Source organism: Pseudophryne corroboree, unplaced genomic scaffold (genome assembly GCF_028390025.1).
Source record: "Pseudophryne corroboree isolate aPseCor3 unplaced genomic scaffold, aPseCor3.hap2 scaffold_1168, whole genome shotgun sequence".
Classification (NCBI taxonomy): domain Eukaryota; kingdom Metazoa; phylum Chordata; class Amphibia; order Anura; family Myobatrachidae; genus Pseudophryne; species Pseudophryne corroboree.
Genome location: NW_026967793.1, coordinates 85,650 through 106,077, shown reverse-complemented (window position 1 = coordinate 106,077; position 20,428 = coordinate 85,650). Strand labels below are relative to the sequence as shown.

At 47.6% G+C, this 20,428-nt stretch overlaps 1 protein-coding gene across 2 annotated transcripts in view; it reads left to right on the top strand.

Moving 5' to 3' along the window:
• Nucleotides 1–20,428, top strand: part of TFIP11 (tuftelin interacting protein 11) — a 129,568-nt gene that overhangs the window by 46,299 nt on the left and 62,841 nt on the right. For both annotated transcript variants that reach the window (XM_063950689.1, XM_063950690.1), the window contains exons 7-9: nucleotides 16,067–16,573; nucleotides 19,203–19,306; nucleotides 19,613–19,781. In XM_063950689.1, coding sequence (XP_063806759.1) covers nucleotides 16,067–16,573; nucleotides 19,203–19,306; nucleotides 19,613–19,781 — 780 coding nt within the window. The remainder of the gene's footprint in view (nucleotides 1–16,066; nucleotides 16,574–19,202; nucleotides 19,307–19,612; nucleotides 19,782–20,428) is intronic.

Genomic DNA, 20,428 nt, shown 5'->3' with positions numbered 1-20,428 from the left:
CAGCTTACATTTACCTGTGCTGTAGATCACAACACTCTGGTTCTCCTTCAGTCCACTGTGGCAGCCATTACACCTGCGTTAGCTGGATACGGATAGATGCACGTGCCCAGGGATCGTGTAGAGTGCAGCTCCTCCGCATTCTCATTCCGGTCTCTGGCGTAGGTAGGTCAGGGAGTGTCAGGTCTTCTGTAGTTCCGGCTGGCAGGGAGGGATTGGGAACGTCTCAGTAAGACACACAGGGGTGCTGTGTTATTTATAGGGTGTGTCTAGGCCTGGTGACCGAGGGGCTGGTGCAGATTGAACATATGGTCATTTGCATGGCACGTGCTCTGAGAATGGAAGCACGAGAGTCCTGTCTACACCAGTGACAGGGGATGAGGAACTGGGTCTCACATCGGGAATAACACCTTAATCCAGGAGGCCTGTGTTCTATACGCAGGTGCAAGTACTTTACTCAGCTTTGTATCGGCCCAGTGTGTTCTCCTTCAGTATCCATGTACACACTGTGAAAGAAGAGACCTCAGTCAGAATGTGTACAGGCTGAATAAGATGGTGTCTGCTGTACTGAGCCCGCTACGCTAAGCAGGAGGTGAGACGGGATCCACACATATGTGCCTATACACGATGGAGGGTCAGACTCTCTGGTATGGCAAGCCACTACATCAGGATATCACCCAGAGCTTTCATACTTGGTGACACAATGAAAGATTAATAGCACAGGGAACATCACAGAATACTGATGGGCGATTTTACTGCTGGAGACTGGGGCGCTCACCTGACATAGACAGCCCAAGGTACATGGTGCAGGTAGTGATCTCTCCACAGATCTGCTGGTAATCCTTTCATCAGTTACTGGGTCAGCGTCGTAGACTAGAGCAGTGGCGTCCTTCATGAATCTCCAGGGACTGGTAGGAGAGTAGCTAAACACATCTCTCTGGCAGAAACATAACCCTAAATTCTCTTCCAGCATGCCACGATATAGGGGAAGAGAGTGCACTGAGCAGTTATCACATTAGTGACCAGGGGTGGAAGCATTGCCACGTTATAGGGGAAGAGAGTGTACTGAGCAGTTATCCCATTAGTGACCAGGGGTGGAAGCATTGCCACGTTATAGGGGAAGAGAGTGCACTGAGCAGTTATCACATTGGTGACCAGGAGTGGAAGTATTGCCACGCTATAGGGGAAGAGAGTGCACTGAGCAGTTATCACATTAGTGACCAGGAGTGGAAGTATTGCCACGTTATAGGGGAAGAGAGTGCACTGAGCAGTTATCACATTAGTGACCAGGAGTGGAAGTATTGCCATGTTATAGGGGAAGAGAGTGCACTGAGCAGTTATCCCATTAGTGACCAGGGGTGGAAGCATTGCCACGTTATAGGGGAAGAGAGTGCACTGAGCAGTTATCACATTAGTGACCAGGAGTGGAAGTATTGCCACGTTATAGGGGAAGAGAGTGCACTGAGCAGTTATCCCATTAGTGACCAAGGGTGGAAGCATTGCCACGTTATAGGGGAAGAGAGTGCACTGAGCAGTTATCACATTGGTGACCAGGATTGGAAGTATTGCCATGCTATAGGGGAAGAGTGCACTGAGCAGTTATCACATTAGTGACCAGGAGTGGAAGTATTGCCACGTTATAGGGGAAGAGAGTGCACTGAGCAGTTATCACATTAGTGACCAGGAGTGGAAGTATTGCCACGCTATAGAGGAATAGTGTACTGAGCAGTTATCACATTAGTGACCAGGAGTGGAAGTATTGCCATTCTATAGGGGAAGAGAGTGCACTGAGCAGTTATCACATTCGTGACCAGGAGTGGAAGTATTGCCATTCTATAGGGGAAGAGAGTGCACTGAGCAGTTATCACATTCGTGACCAGGAGTGGAAGTATTGCCACGCTATAGAGGAATAGTGTACTGAGCAGTTATCACATTAGTGACCAGGAGTGGAAGTATTGCCACGCTATTGGGGAAGAGAGTGCACTGAGCAGTTATCACATTAGTGACCAGGAGTGGAAGTATTGCCACGCTATACACGCTATAGGGGAAGAGTGTACTGAGCAGTTATCACATTAGGTACCAGGAGTTGAAGAATTGCCATGCTATAGGGGAAGAGAGTGCACTGAGCAGTTATCACATTAGTGACAAGGCGTGGAAGTATTGCCACGCTGTAGAGGAAGAGCGTACTGAGCTGTTATCACATTAGTGACCAGGAGTGGAAGTATTGCCACGTTATAGGGGAAGAGAGTGCACTGAGCAGTTATCCCATTAGTGACCAAGGGTGGAAGCATTGCCACGTTATAGGGGAAGAGAGTGCACTGAGCAGTTATCACATTGGTGACCAGGATTGGAAGTATTGCCACGCTGTAGAGGAAGAGAGTACTGAGCAGTTATCACATTAGTGACCAGGCGTGGAAGTATTGCCACGCTGTAGAGGAAGAGCGTACTTAGCTGTTATCACATTAGTGACCAGGAGTGGAAGTATTGCCACGCTATAGAGGAATAGTGTACTGAGCTGTTATCACATTAGTGACCAGGCGTGGAAGTATTGCCACGCTATAGAGGAATAGTGTACTGAGCTGTTATCACATTAGTGACCAGGCGTGGAAGTATTGCCACGCTATACACGCTATAGAGGAATAGTGTACTGAGCTGTTATCACATTAGTGACCAGGCGTGGAAGTATTGCCACGCTGTAGAGGAAGAGAGTACTGAGCAGTTATCACATTAGTGACCAGGAGTGGAAGTATTGCCATGCTATAGGGGAAGAGAGTGCACTGAGCTGTTATCACATTAGTGACCAGGCGTGGAAGTATTGCCACGCTATAGAGGAATAGTGTACTGAGCTGTTATCACATTAGTGACCAGGAGTGGAAGTATTGCCACGCTATAGAGGAATAGTGTACTGAGCTGTTATCACATTAGTGACCAGGCGTGGAAGTATTGCCACGCTGTAGAGGAAGAGAGTACTGAGCAGTTATCACATTGGTGACCAGGAGTGGAAGTATTGCCACGCTATAGAGGAATAGTGTACTGAGCTGTTATCACATTAGTGACCAGGCGTGGAAGTATCGTCATGGAGGTTACAGCCAGCCTATGGCTCCTTTTCCTCTCATCCCTTGTATGATGAGTGAGTAGAAGTAATTGCAATCGTCATTTTGTCCAAGGCGTCTGTGGTTCCTGATAGCCAGGGAGATGGTTCAGGAGGAGCCATGGCCTCTTCCTCTTCATCCAGATCTATTGCTTGGAGTCCAGTCTCTCACCCAATGCTACAACATCTGTGTTCAGTGTCATGGAAATCAAATAACTGACCAGGGATAAAGCTTTATCCAAGTCTGCAAATACCACAGACTAATGCCGGCCATACATGATCTGCGAGTCGTACTAATGATCCCCCCTTCCCCCACCAGCTGCCGGGCGTGTGATATCACCGTACAATCTATCATACCTCTGCTGGGATCGGCTGATTATACAGTATGTGCAGCACATATGATCAGCTGATGCGGGCCGCGTATCGTATTCGCACTCATTAATATGCACTATGTGCACGCAATGCGTAGAATGATATCATGTATTCCTACACTGTATCATCCTAGTGTATGGCGAGGAAGAACTGATCTGTAGTATATTATAGAGGTTGCAGAAAACTCATCCATTCCACACGTTCTTCACTGTCTGCAGGAAAGATCTGCGCTGAGCGTTTGGCCTAAGAGCTTACCATTCACCCTCTGTTGGGTGCTTTGTCTCTGTGGGATCTGTGTACTGCAGTGATGGGTGTAACATTAATATAGAAGACTCGTTCAGATGGGTGACGCTGCAGACCTGCATTATTCTGGATGGATTAGATGAGGCCCTTGCTCTCACTGTCCTGACAGTTCAGGTGTCTGCCCCTAGTGGTTTCCTGGATGCTGATTAGCAAGTGACATCCTTTTATATGTGGATTGTCAAGATATAAAGCTAATAAGACCACATATCAGTCACCTAATAGCACGGTGAGATCCTGTTCTAGCAGTAGATCCTGCAGCTTCCTGTAGGTGCTGCCAGTAATGGCGGGGCTCTGGTAGCCGGCACTAGGGAGAGGAGACTGTAATACGAGCAGAGTGTTGTGGTGCTGCCAGTAATGGCGGGGCTCTGGTAGCTGGCACTAGGGAGAGGAGACTGTAATACGAGCAGAGTGTTGTGGTGCTGCCAGTAATGGTGGGGCTCTGGTAGCCGGCACTAGGGAGAGGAGACTGTAATACGAGCAGAGTGTTGTGGTGCTGCCAGTAATGGCGGGGCTCTGGTAGCTGGCACTAGGGAGAGGAGACTGTAATACGAGCAGAGTGTTGTGGTGCTGACGGTAATGGCAGGGCTCTGGTAGCCGGCACTAGGGAGAGGAGACTGTAATACGAGCAGAGTGTTGTGGTGCTGTCAGTAATGGCGGGGCTCTGGTAGCCGGCACTAGGGAGAGGAGACTGTAATACGAGCAGAGTGTTGTGATGCTGCCAGTAATGGCGGGGCTCTGGTAGCCGGCACTAGGGAGAGGAGACTGTAATACGAGCAGAGTGTTGTGGTGCTGCCAGTAATGGCGGGGCTCTGGTAGCCGGCACTAGGGAGAGGAGACTGTAATACGAGCAGAGTGTTGTGGTGCTGCCAGTAATGGTGGGGCTCTGGTAGCCGGCACTAGGGAGAGGAGACTGTAATACGAGCAGAGTGTTGTGGTGCTGCCAGTAATGGTGGGGCTCTGGTAGCTGGCACTAGGGAGAGGAGACTGTAATACGAGCAGAGTGTTGTGGTGCTGACGGTAATGGCGGGGCTCTGGTAGCCGGCACTAGGGAGAGGAGACTGTAATACGAGCAGAGTGTTGTGGTGCTGCCGGTAATGGTGGGGCTCTGGTAGCCGGCACTAGGGAGAGGAGACTGTAATACGAGCAGAGTGTTGTGGTGCTGACGGTAATGGTGGGGCTCTGGTAGCCGGCACTAGGGAGAGGAGACTGTAATACGAGCAGAGTGTTGTGGTGCTGCCAGTAATGGCGGGGCTCTGGTAGCCGGCACTAGGGAGAGGAGACTGTAATACGAGCAGAGTGTTGTGGTGCTGACGGTAATGGTGGGGCTCTGGTAGCCGGCACTAGGGAGAGGAGACTGTAATACGAGCAGAGTGTTGTGGTGCTGCCAGTAATGGTGGGGCTCTGGTAGCCGGCACTAGGGAGAGGAGACTGTAATACGAGCAGAGTGTTGTGGTGCTGACAGTAATGGTGGGGCTCTGGTAGCCGGCACTAGGGAGAGGAGACTGTAATACGAGCAGAGTGTTGTGGTGCTGCCAGTAATGGCGGGGCTCTGGTAGCCGGCACTAGGGAGAGGAGACTGTAATACGAGCAGAGTGTTGTGGTGCTGACGGTAATGGTGGGGCTCTGGTAGCCGGCACTAGGGAGAGGAGACTGTAATACGAGCAGAGTGTTGTGGTGCTGTTAGTAATGGTGGGGCTCTGGTAGCCGGCACTAGGGAGAGGAGACTGTAATACGAGCAGAGTGTTGTGGTGCTGCCAGTAATGGTGGGGCTCTGGTAGCCGGCACTAGGGAGAGGAGACTGTAATACGAGCAGAGTGTTGTGGTGCTGCCAGTAATGGTGGGGCTCTGGTAGCCGGCACTAGGGAGAGGAGACTGTAATACGAGCAGAGTGTTGTGGTGCTGCCAGTAATGGCGGGGCTCTGGTAGCCGGCACTAGGGAGAGGAGACTGTAATACGAGCAGAGTGTTGTGGTGCTGCCAGTAATGGCGGGGCTCTGGTAGCCGGCACTAGGGAGAGGAGACTGTAATACGAGCAGAGTGTTGTGGTGCTGCCAGTAATGGCGGGGCTCTGATAGCCGGCACTAGGGAGAGGAGACTGTAATACGAGCAGAGTGTTGTGGTGCTGCCAGTAATGGCGGGGCTCTGGTAGCCGGCACTAGGGAGAGGAGACTGTAATACGAGCAGAGTGTTGTGGTGCTGCCAGTAATGGCGGGGCTCTGGTAGCCGGCACTAGGGAGAGGAGACTGTAATACGAGCAGAGTGTTGTGGTGCTGCCAGTAATGGCGGGGCTCTGATAGCCGGCACTAGGGAGAGGAGACTGTAATACGAGCAGAGTGTTGTGGTGCTGCCAGTAATGGCGGGGCTCTGGTAGCCGGCACTAGGGAGAGGAGACTGTAATACGAGCAGAGTGTTGTGGTGCTGACAGTAATGGTGGGGCTCTGGTAGCCGGCACTAGGGAGAGGAGACTGTAATACGAGCAGAGTGTTGTGGTGCTGCCAGTAATGGCGGGGCTCTGGTAGCCGGCACTAGGGAGAGGAGACTGTAATACGAGCAGAGTGTTGTGGTGCTGCCAGTAATGGTGGGGCTCTGGTAGCCGGCACTAGGGAGAGGAGACTGTAATACGAGCAGAGTGTTGTGGTGCTGCCAGTAATGGCGGGGCTCTGGTAGCCGGCACTAGGGAGAGGAGACTGTAATAAGAGCAGAGTGTTGTGGTGCTGCCAGTAATGGTGGGGCTCTGGTAGCCGGCACTAGGGAGAGGAGACTGTAATACGAGCAGAGTGTTGTGGTGCTGCCAGTAATGGTGGGGCTCTGGTAGCCGGCACTAGGGAGAGGAGACTGTAATACGAGCAGAGTGTTGTGGTGCTGCCAGTAATGGTGGGGCTCTGGTAGCCGGCACTAGGGAGAGGAGACTGTAATAAGAGCAGAGTGTTGTGGTGCTGCCAGTAATGGTGGGGCTCTGGTAGCCGGCACTAGGGAGAGGAGACTGTAATACGAGCAGAGTGTTGTGGTGCTGACGGTAATGGTGGGGCTCTGGTAGCCGGCACTAGGGAGAGGAGACTGTAATACGAGCAGAGTGTTGTGGTGCTGCCAGTAATGGCGGGGCTCTGGTAGCCGGCACTAGGGAGAGGAGACTGTAATAAGAGCAGAGTGTTGTGGTGTTGCCAGTAATGGTGGGGCTCTGGTAGCCGGCACTAGGGAGAGGAGACTGTAATACGAGCAGAGTGTTGTGGTGCTGACGGTAATGGTGGGGCTCTGGTAGCCGGCACTAGGGAGAGGAGACTGTAATACGAGCAGAGTGTTGTGGTGATGCCAGTAATGGTGGGGCTCTGGTAGCCGGCACTAGGGAGAGGAGACTGTAATACGAGCAGAGTGTTGTGGTGCTGCCAGTAATGGCGGGGCTCTGGTAGCCGGCACTAGGGAGAGGAGACTGTAATACGAGCAGTGTTGTGGTGCTGCCAGTAATGGCGGGGCTCTGGTAGCCGGCACTAGGGAGAGGAGACTGTAATACGAGCAGAGTGTTGTGGTGCTGACGGTAATGGCGGGGCTCTGGTAGCCGGCACTAGGGAGAGGAGACTGTAATACGAGCAGAGTGTTGTGGTGCTGACGGTAATGGTGGGGCTCTGGTAGCCGGCACTAGGGAGAGGTGACTGTAATACGAGCAGAGTGTTGTGGTGCTGCCAGTAATGGCGGGGCTCTGGTAGCCGGCACTAGGGAGAGGAGACTGTTATACGAGCAGAGTGTTGTGGTGCTGCCAGTAATGGTGGGGCTCTGGTAGCCGGCACTAGGGAGAGGAGACTGTTATACGAGCAGAGTGTTGTGGTGCTGACAGTAATGGTGGGGCTCTGGTAGTGCCCATACATTACATTGCCAGAACATGGCTGTCCCTGATAGTGTCTGTACATTATATTGCTGGAACATGGCTGTCCCTGATAGTGTCTGTACATTATATTGCTGGAACATGGCTGTCCGTTATAGTGTCTGTACATTACATTGCCGGAACATGGCTGTCCCTGATAGTGTCTGTACATTATATTGCTGGAACATGGCTGTCCCTGATGGTGTCTGTACATTATATTGCTGGAACATGGTTATCCCTGATAGTGTCTGTACATTATATTGCTGGAACATGGCTGTCCCTGATAGTGTCTGTACATTACATTGCTGGAACATGGCTGTCCCTGATGGTGTCTGTACATTATATTGCTGGAACATGGCTGTCCCTGATGGTGTCTGTGACAGGACGGTACCGTACGAAATCACTCGCCGCTTTCGCGTCCCGTTGGCTGCGCACAGAATGGAAGGTCAAGCCGCACGAGTCCTGACCACATAGGGGATTCCCGCTTACCGTCAGTAACCGCCTGTTACTGACTCCACCCACTGCGCTGTGGGCGGGTTCTCGCTGCCACCACCAAACTCCTAACCTGCCGTGGCGTTTGGAACCACGGTTCTGCTCTGTATGTGCCGACGCACTGCCTTACCACACCTGTGTGGTGTTGACGAATCCCCACTAGCCACTTGCTAGGCCTCTACCGGTAGCTGGCGGAAGGCGGAGCTTGGAGACGCTAGTTGCTTCCCTGGACAGCCGGAGGACGGGGCTAGGTTTGGCCTAACCCAGTTGGTCACAAGATGAAGCAGTCTTCTTGAGGCAAAGATGTTTATTGCTCAATAACCTTTAAAAAGGCTCCTCCCTATTGCTAGGGGTAACAGCATACAATCAGATGTTTTCAGCAGAATAAGATGGAATAATACACTACAACTCTGGAGGCACGCAGGTCTCCTTTTTATGTCCGTTTTCCACACAGTACCACAGGGGGGTAAGCCCTCCCTGTCTTCTCCAACCAATCAGGTTATTTTACAAAATACCAATAAATAAATTACATTTCAAAAGGAGGTAAGTGCAATAAAACAATATCCTCCTTCCTGTCACCCAGACAACGTTTGGTATCAGATTAACATTCACTATTGATAAATTTATCACATATCTTCAAAATACAGATGTTTCTGGTCATTCACATCTCCAGGCAATCCCAGTGTTTAAGATTACAACAGGAATGGCTACAATACAAACAAACGGTCTTCCTTCCTGTATCTGCCATTCAGGGATCGTATATCAAATCGCCTACATGAAACAGATTCCAAGCCCATAGACCCAGTGATTAGCATCTCTCTCTAAGGAACTTACACATCAAAAGGTATTGTCCTTCACACCTCTCTGCTAGGACAGGGCCCTTAGCATGCCACTTCCTATTTCCAGAGGATAAGAGATGCTTATTCAGACATCTATAGTAACTGCATTTTTCCTTTAAATACATTTCATTTAAACACGTGTTTCCCTTTAAATATACACCAAGCCTGTCTTGAATATAAAATAAATACATTTAAACATGCCTTCCTGCAATGGTGTACAGAGCACTACATATGACATGTTAAAACACATTATTCAATAAACTTTTAAACAGTCCGCAAAATGGCGCTGGGCACGAGGGTTAACCCCTTCAGTGCCGCAGACGCCATTACACGTGTGGCTGGCTAGTCTCTCCGGCCACAGTGTCTGTACATTATATTGCTGGAACTTGGTTGTCCCTGATGGTGTCTATACATTATATTGCTGGAACATGGTTGTCCCTGATGGTGTCTGTACATTATATTGCTGGAACATGGCTGTCCCTGATAGTGTCTGTACATTACATTGCTGGAACATGGTTGTCCCTGATGGTGTCTGTACATTATATTGCTGGAACATGGTTGTCCCTGATGGTGTCTGTACATTATATTGCTGGAACATGGCTGTCCCTGATAGTGTCTGTACATTATATTGCTGGAACATGGCTGTCCCTGATGGTGTCTGTACATTATATTGCTGGAACATGGCTGTCCCTGATAGTGTCTGTACATTATATTGCTGGAACATGGCTGTCCCTGATAGTGTCTGTACATTATATTGCTGGAACATGGCTGTCCCTGATAGTGTCTGTACATTATATTGCTGGAACATGGCTGTCCCCAGTCATAGGTCATGTCCCCAGTCATGGCTGTCCCCAGTCATTCTTGCATAGGCTTAGCTGTTGGTATTTAATGACTGTAATTTTCCTTATTAGGTCGTCCATTCGGTTACCTGTATACGGCTTGCCCTGTCCATTAGGTTATCCATCAAACAACGGCAGCTTGTAACCACTTCATTCCTAGCACCTGAAATCCCAGCGTATTCTTTGTAATAACGCTAGTGTCTATAGTGTGAATGGAAACAATGAAACGGAATAGGATAAATAAAATAGAAATAAAATAATAAAGCAGTTTCTGATGTTTCCATGCTCTTATCAGGTATTTGGAATGAGGGAGCCTTCTACATTAAACTGCAGCTTCTGTGCTAATTATTTACTCCATATTGGCCCATCTAGGGAAAGCGCTGCATTTAGCCCAATTTAAACAAAAGAAAAAATGGTGAACCAGGTACCACTGGCGCTTAATCCGTAAAGATGTATATATAATGGACCCTGGCATGGGCTACCACAAGCACAATAGTAGGGGATACTACCCCTTGCTGGGGGTTAGTACCCTGGATAGATGTGCAAACCAACAGAATAAAAACTGGGTATAAAATCACAAATAAACATTTATTGATAAAAACATACAATACATTTAGGCTGCCAGTGCAATGGGACTCCAAAGGTGACTAGTGCAATTATAATGTCGACAAAGAAGCTCTCACCCTCTTTCTGTATTGCGGTGGGCTAGCTCAAACAAGAGCTGGTGTGGTCCTGGGCTGATATAGCCAAGCACCACCGCAAAAAACTTATCAGCAATAGGTCACCTCCAGTCCAAAAGTGTAGATCCTCAATCCAAAGCAACGCGTTTCGGTTCTCAGGGAACCTTTCTCAAGAAATGGATGAGGGTTCTTGTTCTGAAGTCGCCTTTTATACCCAGTAAATGAGACTCAATTGATTGATCATGTTGTCACTTCCGGTTTCTGAGACCGGAAGTGACATGAATGCATTCTAATCTTAAAACGTTCACTCTTGCTCAGAGCTTATAAAAATCCATCTTATTTATTGCCCACTCTCTTTTCCTGATGTGCAACCTTTGTGCCTATCGCGTCCTGGATCCAAAAGTACCTTATCCTCCGCTATCCGCCGGCCGGAAGTTGCGTGTGCGGAGTCCCGTGTCTACTTCCGGTAGTGTGTATGTTTGCGTTCCACCTGTTCGTCCGCCCGGAAGTGACAACGCTGTGTTCCACATGCTTTGCATTCCATACATATCGTAGGACTTCCATACTGCAGACGCTTTATTCATGGAGTGTGGTCTCTTCAGCCATTTTTCTTCAGGGCTAAAGTGCCATAACAGGAGACAGCCGGGAATACCCACTGGTTACCTTCCTTTGTGGTACTTCGTATTCCCAGCCAGTCCATCCCTATTACCCCAGTGGGATCCCACACTGTCTCCATATATTCCATAGACGTGGAAATACATGTAAAAGAAATAAAAATGAAGGGGATGGTTAAAACTTTTTAAGTGCATGGTTAGGAATATACAATTAAAACAGAAGCATGGTAATACGTGAAGAAAGCAAGAATAAAACAAATATAAAATAGGGGACTCCAGGGAATATAAATATCTGGATTGACTTAAGATGTTTTTTAATCTAAAAACCATTTAAGTTCAAAGTCTACGTTATGCCCCTTAGGTTTTAAAGTGTCTAGATTAAAAATCCACTTCATTTCGCATTGTGCAAGTCGTTTTTCCAGGTTTTTGTTTTTCCAATTGGCTTTGATTTGTTGTAATCCTATGAACCTTTTAAGATGTCCTTCACATTTGTTGTGTATGGTCCTGAAATGATCAGATAGAGGGTGGGTCTCCAAACCCTTTCGAATATTGTATATATGCTCAGAAGCCCTCGTCTTCAGAGGGCGAGATGTTTTCCCTATATAGATTAGTCCACATTGGCACTCTAATAGGTATACAATATTCCTAGAGTGACAGGTTATGAAATCATTGATTCTATGTTTGACACCATTAACTTCAAATTCAGTGATCTTACGTGGTGTGTCTTTCTTGTATGTGGTACGGCACATTAAACATGCCCCACACCTATGAAATCCCTTGTTACAATTTCTGATCACCGTGTTTTCATTAAGACTACTCTGGACCAAATGATCCTTCAAAGATTTGGCCTTTTTGTAGATGAACACCGGTTTGGGGGGTAGGTGTTCCCCAAGCACCGGGTCATCTTTCAGTATACGCCAATTATCCTTGAATACATTTTCAATCCTCTTATGATATCCTCCATATCTCGTGATGAAGGCCCATTGATATGGATTCTCTCCCTGTTGGATTTTTTCTTTTTCTTTTTCTTTCAGGAGGTCCTTTCTGTCTATTTGATTCACCTTCTCTTTAGCTTTTTCCAAAAGTACATCTTTATAACCTTTCTCCCGAAATCGATTGGTCATTTCATCCATCTGTGTATCTAAAGTGGCCTTGTCCGTGCAGTTTCTTTTTAATCTTTTGTACTGGCCTACTGGTATGTTTTCCAGCCATCTGTAATGATGCTCACTGTTGATATGTAAGTAGGCATTCGAATCGGTTGGTTTACGGTGGGTTTTCGTGCAGATGTGGTTGTTCTCTATGTAGATACTCAAATCCAAAAAGGACAGTTCTTCATTGCTCACAGTATAGGTGGGGTTGATATTGAATTGGTTGCAGTTTAACCTAGTTTGGAATTCCTGAAGGGATGCCTCACCACCTTTCCAGACCACGAAGATGTCATCTATGAACCGCCACCAGCACACCAGGCCCGCCCCCTGCCCTCTCAGAGGGTCCACCGTGGAGGCTTCCCAGTAGGCCATGTAGAGGTTGGCGTAACTAGGGGCGAACCTGGTGCCCATGGCGGTTCCCCTGATCTGCAGGTAGTAGGCTCCCTGAAAGTAGAAATAGTTATTTTTCAAAATGAAGTCATGTTCCACATGCTTTGCATTCCATACATATCGTAGGACTTCCATACTGCAGACGCTTTATTCATGGAGTGTGGTCTCTTCAGCCATTTTTCTTCAGGGCAAAAGTGCTAAAGTGCCATAACAGGAGACAGCCGGGAATACCCCAAGCATGTAAAAGGAGGAAGCATTGATTGTTTTAATTCGATTGTAACGAAAGAACTAAGAAAAATACCCCGGACCAAGAAGAAAAATCTATCTAGAAAAGAATACCTTGCAGTACAAAATCTGCAGAAAAATAAGGACCTGGAAAGGTGGTGAGGCATCCCTTCAGGAATTCCAAACTAGGTTAAACTGCAACCAATTCAATATCAACCTCACCTATACTGTGAGCAATGAAGAACTGTCCTTTTTGGATTTGAGTATCTACATAGAGAACAACCACATCTGCACGAAAACCCACCGTAAACCAACCGATTCGAATGCCTACTTACATATCAACAGTGAGCATCATTACAGATGGCTGGAAAACATACCAGTAGGCCAGTACAAAAGATTAAAAAGAAACTGCACGGACAAGGCCACTTTAGATACACAGATGGATGAAATGACCAATCGATTTCGGGAGAAAGGTTATAAAGATGTACTTTTGGAAAAAGCTAAAGAGAAGGTGAATCAAATAGACAGAAAGGACCTCCTGAAAGAAAAAGAAAAAGAAAAAATCCAACAGGGAGAGAATCCATATCAATGGGCCTTCATCACGAGATATGGAGGATATCATAAGAGGATTGAAAATGTATTCAAGGATAATTGGCGTATACTGAAAGATGACCCGGTGCTTGGGGAACACCTACCCCCCAAACCGGTGTTCATCTACAAAAAGGCCAAATCTTTGAAGGATCATTTGGTCCAGAGTAGTCTTAATGAAAACACGGTGATCAGAAGTTGTAACAAGGGATTTCATAGGTGTGGGGCATGTTTAATGTGCCGTACCACATACAAGAAAGACACACCACGTAAGATCACTGAATTTGAAGTTAATGGTGTCAAACATAGAATCAATGATTTCATAACCTGTCACTCTAGGAATATTGTATACCTATTAGAGTGCCAATGTGGACTAATCTATATAGGGAAAACATCTCGCCCTCTGAAGACGAGGGCTTCTGAGCATATATACAATATTCGAAAGGGTTTGGAGACCCACCCTCTATCTGATCATTTCAGGACCATACACAACAAATGTGAAGGACATCTTAAAAGGTTCATAGGATTACAACAAATCAAAGCCAATTGGAAAAACAAAAACCTGGAAAAACGACTTGCACAATGCGAAATGAAGTGGATTTTTAATCTAGACACTTTAAAACCTAAGGGGCATAACGTAGACTTTGAACTTAAATGGTTTTTAGATTAAAAAACATCTTAAGTCAATCCAGATATTTATATTCCCTGGAGTCCCCTATTTTATATTTGTTTTATTCTTGCTTTCTTCACGTATTACCATGCTTCTGTTTTAATTGTATATTCCTAACCATGCACTTAAAAAGTTTTAACCATCCCCTTCATTTTTATTTCTTTTACATGTATTTCCACGTCTATGGAATATATGGAGACAGTGTGGGATCCCACTGGGGTAATAGGGATGGACTGGCTGGGAATACGAAGTACCACAAAGGAAGGTAACCAGTGGGTATTCCCGGCTGTCTCCTGTTATGGCACTTTAGCACTTTTGCCCTGAAGAAAAATGGCTGAAGAGACCACACTCCATGAATAAAGCGTCTGCAGTATGGAAGTCCTACGATATGTATGGAATGCAAAGCATGTGGAACACAGCGTTGTCACTTCCGGGCGGACGAACAGGTGGAACGCAAACATACACACTACCGGAAGTAGACACGGGACTCCGCACACGCAACTTCCGGCCGGCGGATAGCGGAGGATAAGGTACTTTTGGATCCAGGACGCGATAGGCACAAAGGTTGCACATCAGGAAAAGAGAGTGGGCAATAAATAAGATGGATTTTTATAAGCTCTGAGCAAGAGTGAACGTTTTAAGATTAGAATGCATTCATGTCACTTCCGGTCTCAGAAACCGGAAGTGACAACATGATCAATCAATTGAGTCTCATTTACTGGGTATAAAAGGCGACTTCAGAACAAGAACCCTCATCCATTTCTTGAGAAAGGTTCCCTGAGAACCGAAACGCGTTGCTTTGGATTGAGGATCTACACTTTTGGACTGGAGGTGACCTATTGCTGATAAGTTTTTTGCGGTGGTGCTTGGCTATATCAGCCCAGGACCACACCAGCTCTTGTTTGAGCTAGCCCACCGCAATACAGAAAGAGGGTGAGAGCTTCTTTGTCGACATTATAATTGCACTAGTCACCTTTGGAGTCCCATTGCACTGGCAGCCTAAATGTATTGTATGTTTTTATCAATAAATGTTTATTTGTGATTTTATACCCAGTTTTTATTCTGTTGGTTTGCACATCTATCCAGGGTACTAACCCCCAGCAAGGGGTAGTATCCCCTACTATTGTGCTTGTGGTAGCTCATGCCAGGGTCCATTATATATACATCTTTACGGATTAAGCGCCAGTGGTACCTGGTTCACCATTTTTTCTTTTGTTTACATTTGTTGGGAATTGGTGTTCTTTCCCCCAATTTGAACCTAGTATCTGGGCAGCTGTATCTGTTTTACTGCGCAATTCTGAGACTGTATATCTCTTCCCCATTTAGCCCAATTTACCCTGTCCTTGGCGGCTTGTCCGTTGCCGCTTGCAGGGATTTGTGCAGGGATGTAACGGGAAGCGTCCTTGAAAAGAGAATCCCGCTAGGATTTGAAACGCGTTGGAGAGCTTAAAGAGGAGCTGGGAACCCACACCGCATAGAAGATTCTCACGACGACGCCCGATACTGCCTGCCGCACAGAAGAATCATACAGTTGGCACCTGACTCCATAGCGGATGCTGCCAGGACAAGCGGCGCCTGACATTGCCCGCCGCACAGAAGATCATTACAGCCGGTGCCTGACACCACAGCGGCCGCTGCCGGGACGAGGACGCGTCCCTTTACATCCCTACAAGCGGCAACGGACAAGCCGCCAAGGACAGGGTAAATTGGGCTAAATGCAGCGCTTTCCCTAGACGGGCCAATATGGAGTAAATAATTAGCACAGAAGCGGCGGTTTAATGTAGAAGGCTCACTCGTTCCAAATACCTCTGAAAACATCAGAAACTGCTTTATTATTTTATTTATCCGTTTCCGTTTCATTGTTTCCATTCACACTATAAAGAATACTGACCGCTGACACTATTCCCCATTATACTGGTAACCGTTCCCGCTCCTGTAATCCTCTCCGGTTTCCTCTATTCAGGTGATTGATATGACTGGACGGGAGCAGAAAGTATATTACAGCTACAGCCAGATTTCCCACAAGCACAACATCCCCGGAGAGACGTCTGCACCGGGAGGGAAGGAGGAGAAGCCGCAGGGGTTTGTGCTGCCGGAACTGGAGCACAACCTGCAGCTGCTGATAGAGCTGACCGAGCAGGAGATCATCCAGAACGACCGGCAGCTGCAGTATGAGCGGGACATGGTGGTGAACCTCACTCACGAGCTGGAGAAGCTGTCTGATGTGCTGGGGCGGGAAGAGAAGGCCATACACAACCTGAGCCAGGTGCTGCAGACCGTGGAGGAGTGCGGAGAGAGGATGCTGCCAGGCTGCGCCAACCCCCTGACCCTGGACGAGTGCGCGCGCATTTTCCAGATGCTGCAGGACAAGTACTATGAGGAATACAAAATGTCAGAGAAGGCTGATCTGGCGGTGGCTATTGTCTACCCCCTGATGAAAGACTTCTTCAAAGACTGGAACCCCTTAAGTGTGAGTGAAATGGGCTCTTGTGTCAGGGGAGGAGCCAGATACAGGTGGAGCAGAATTTAGCTCAACATTTACATGCTAGACATTCATGCTCGTTTGCCGGAGTCATAGTTCTCAAGTCGCAGCTGTACCATACTAAATCAGTTGGTGCGAATTGGTGAGTCAATGCGAGGACTGTCGCAATAAAGCCAACTTCACCTGTAGGAAAGTGATAGGTGTCCTTACAACACTGGCAATTGGAAACCGGTAACCAGTAAAAACGTTATCGCATTGTAAGCAGTGTAACGCCAAGCGGCAGATTCACTAAGCCGCCGGACCAGGGTACAAACTGAGAGATCTGCCCTTATATCCTAAGCATCTGACTAGATCTCTCCGTGTGTATGCACGCGACGCTATTGCTGACTCTAGATTTGGCACGTGTGCACGGCAAATCCAGTGATCGCTCATTTCACCTCTGGCTGAGCGCTCCCACCCTCCCCCCTCGCTCAACACACCGAGAGATGTGTGCTGAGCGGTCTGTGTTAGATCGTTCAGCACGCATCTCCACTGTGTACGGAGCTTTACCCCGGCAGCTATTACTTACCTCAGATATAGTTTTATAGCTCCAGGCACTTACCCCGGCAGCTATTCCTTACCTCAGAGATATAGTGTAATAGCTCCGAGCACTTACCCCGGCAGCTATTACTTACCTCAGATATAGTTTTATAGCTCCAGGCACTTACCCCGGCAGCTATTCCTTACCTCAGAGATATAGTGTAATAGCTCCGAGCACTTACCCCGGCAGCTATTGCTTACCTCAGATATAGTTTTATAGCTCCAGGCACTTACCCCGGCAGCTATTCCTTACCTCAGAGATATAGTGTAATAGCTCCGAGCACTTACCCCGGCAGCTATTCCTTACCTCAGAGATATAGTGTAATAGCTCCAGGCACTTACCCCGGCAGCTATTGCTTACCTCAGAGATATAGTGTAATAGCTCCAGGCACTTACCCCGGCAGCTATTGCTTATCTCAGAGATATAGTGTAATAGCTCCGAGCACTTACCCCGGCAGCTATTGCTTACCTCAGATATAGTGTAATAGCTCCAGGCCCTTACCCCGGCAGCTATTACTTACCTTAGATATAGTTTTATAGCTCCAGGCACTTACCCCGGCAGCTATTCCTTACCTCAGAGATATAATGTAATAGCTCCAGGCACTTACCCCGGCAGCTATTCCTTACTTCAGATATAGTGTAATAGCTCCGAGCACTTACCCCGGCAGCTATTCCGTATCTCAGAGATATAGTGTAATAGCTCCGAGCACTTACCCCGGCAGCTATTGCTTACCTCAGATATAGTGTAATAGCTCCAGGCCTTTTCCCCGGCAGCTATTACTTACCTTAGATATAGTTTAATAGCTCTAGGCACTTACCCCGGCAGCTATTGCTTACCTCAGAGATATAATCTAATAGTTCCGAGCATTTACCCCGGCAGCTATTGCTTACCTCAGAGATATAATCTAATAGTTCCGAGCATTTACCCCGGCAGCTATTGCTTACCTCAGAGATATAATCTAATAGTTCCGAGCACTTACCCCGGCAGCTATTGCTTACCTCAGATATAGTGTAATAGTTCCGAGCACTTACCCGGCAGCTATTGCTTAGCTCAGATATAGTGTAATAGCTCCAGGCACTTACCCCGGCAGCTATTCCTTACCTCAGAGATATAGTGTAATCGCTCCGAGCACTTACCCCCTGCAGCTATTGCTTACCTCAGAGATATGATCTAATAGTTCCGAGCACTTACCCTCGGTAGCTATTCCTTACCTCAGAGATATAATCTAATAGTTCCGAGCACTTACCCCGGCAGCTATTCCTTACCTCAGAGATATAATCTAATAGTTCCGAGCACTTACCCTCGGTAGCTATTCCTTACCTCAGAGATATAATCTAATAGTTCCGAGCACTTACCCCGGCAGCTATTCCTTACCTCAGAGATATAATCTAATAGTACCGAGCATTTACCCCCGCAGCTATTGCTTACCTCAGAGATATAATCTAATAGTTCCGAGCACTTACCCCGGCAGCTATTCCTTACCTCAGAGATATAATCTAATAGTTCCGAGCACTTACCCCCGCAGCTATTGCTTACCTCAGAGATATAATCTAATAGTTCCGAGCATTTACCCCGGCAGCTAAACCCAGCGGTAAATTCCTCAGCGAATTGAATCTGCCTCAAAGTGTTATCAAGCCGAGGAACAGAAAACCCTTCTGATGTCTTAGGGCGATATCCAATTACCAGTGCAAATTTTTGGCTGAAAAGAAACGTGTTATCGCAATTTTAGGCCGATCGTCATTATCGGGCTATCCAATTATAACCTGTTTTTTTTTTTCTGGCCATAGGACCCATGTGTTTTCTTGAATTAATGGGTCTCTAAGGGCTGGTTATCGGGTTTTGTTTTGCATTCCTGAGGCACACAACACATAATCCCTGATAACTGCCGACATCAGGGCCACAGGCAGGTCAGTTCCATCAGTGTGAGGAGAATGTAAAAGTGCTCAGCGTCTGTTCTTCGTTAGTGTGTCTAAGGTTATGGTGATGAACAGTGAACCACGGTTTGTTGTGGAATCATTATTATCTTCCTCCGTTTAGGACCCTATGTACGGAATTGATGTTATGACCAAGTGGAAGGATCTGCTGGAGGAAGGTCACCTGTCCCACAGCGCGCAAGATGTATCCATGGATCCCTATCATAGGTAACATCTGCCGGGCACCATTCCTCCCAGGGATAAGGTGCTGCCAGGCAACTGCTTCTGTCTGCAGCAATGTATCAGTCACAGGCTGCCTGCGCTGGCCCACACTTGGGAGCAGGGGTGGGCAATTCAGTTGCTGTGGCACTACATATCCCAGCATGCTCTGCAGCCTCATTATGGTTTCTTTGCTGTGCAGCTCAGCAGCTGGAGGACTGCTATTGCCCACCCCTGCTTTAGTCTCTAGCTAGCGATGGCCAGTGTGACGTGTAGACGCTGTTTCTGGAGTGACCTGTCCTTGTCTCTTCTCAGACTGCTGTGGGAGATGTGGATCCCGTTTCTGAGGAATATCATCTCGCAGTGGCAGCCCCGGAACTGTGCCCCCATGGTGGACTTTCTGGACTTCTGGGTCCACTTGGTACCAGTCTGGATTCTAGATAATATACTGGACCAACTTATTTTCCCAAAGCTACAGAAGGAGGTGAGACTGTGTATATTGTACATAACACTACATGGAAACAGGAACGTAGGAGTCTCCTCAGAGGCCTCGCACCATTTCAGGTTCAGTAGTGAGATACTGATCATACATAGCTACAGAAGGAGGTGAGCCTGTGTATATTGTACATAACACTACATGGAAACAGGAACGTGGGAGTCTCCTCAGAGGCCTCGCACCATTTCAGGTTCAGTAGTGACATACACCGGTCATACATAGCTACAGAAGGAGGTGAGCCTGTGTATATTGTACATAACACTGCATGGAAACAGGAACGTAGGAGTCTCCTCAGAGGCCTCGCACCATTTCAGGTTCAGTAGTGACATACACCGGTCATACATAGCTACAGAAGGAGGTGAGCCTGTGTATATTGTACATAACACTACATGGAAACAGGAACGTGGGAGCCTCCTCAGAGGCCTCGCACTATTTCAGGTTCAGTAGTGAGATACACCGGTCATACATAGCTACAGAAGGAGGTGAGACTGTGTATATTGTACATAACACTACATGGAAACAGGAACGTAGGAGTCTCCTCAGAGGCCTCGCACCATTTCAGGTTCAGTAGTGAGATACTGATCATACATAGCTACAGAAGGAGGTGAGCCTGTGTATATTGTACATAACACTGC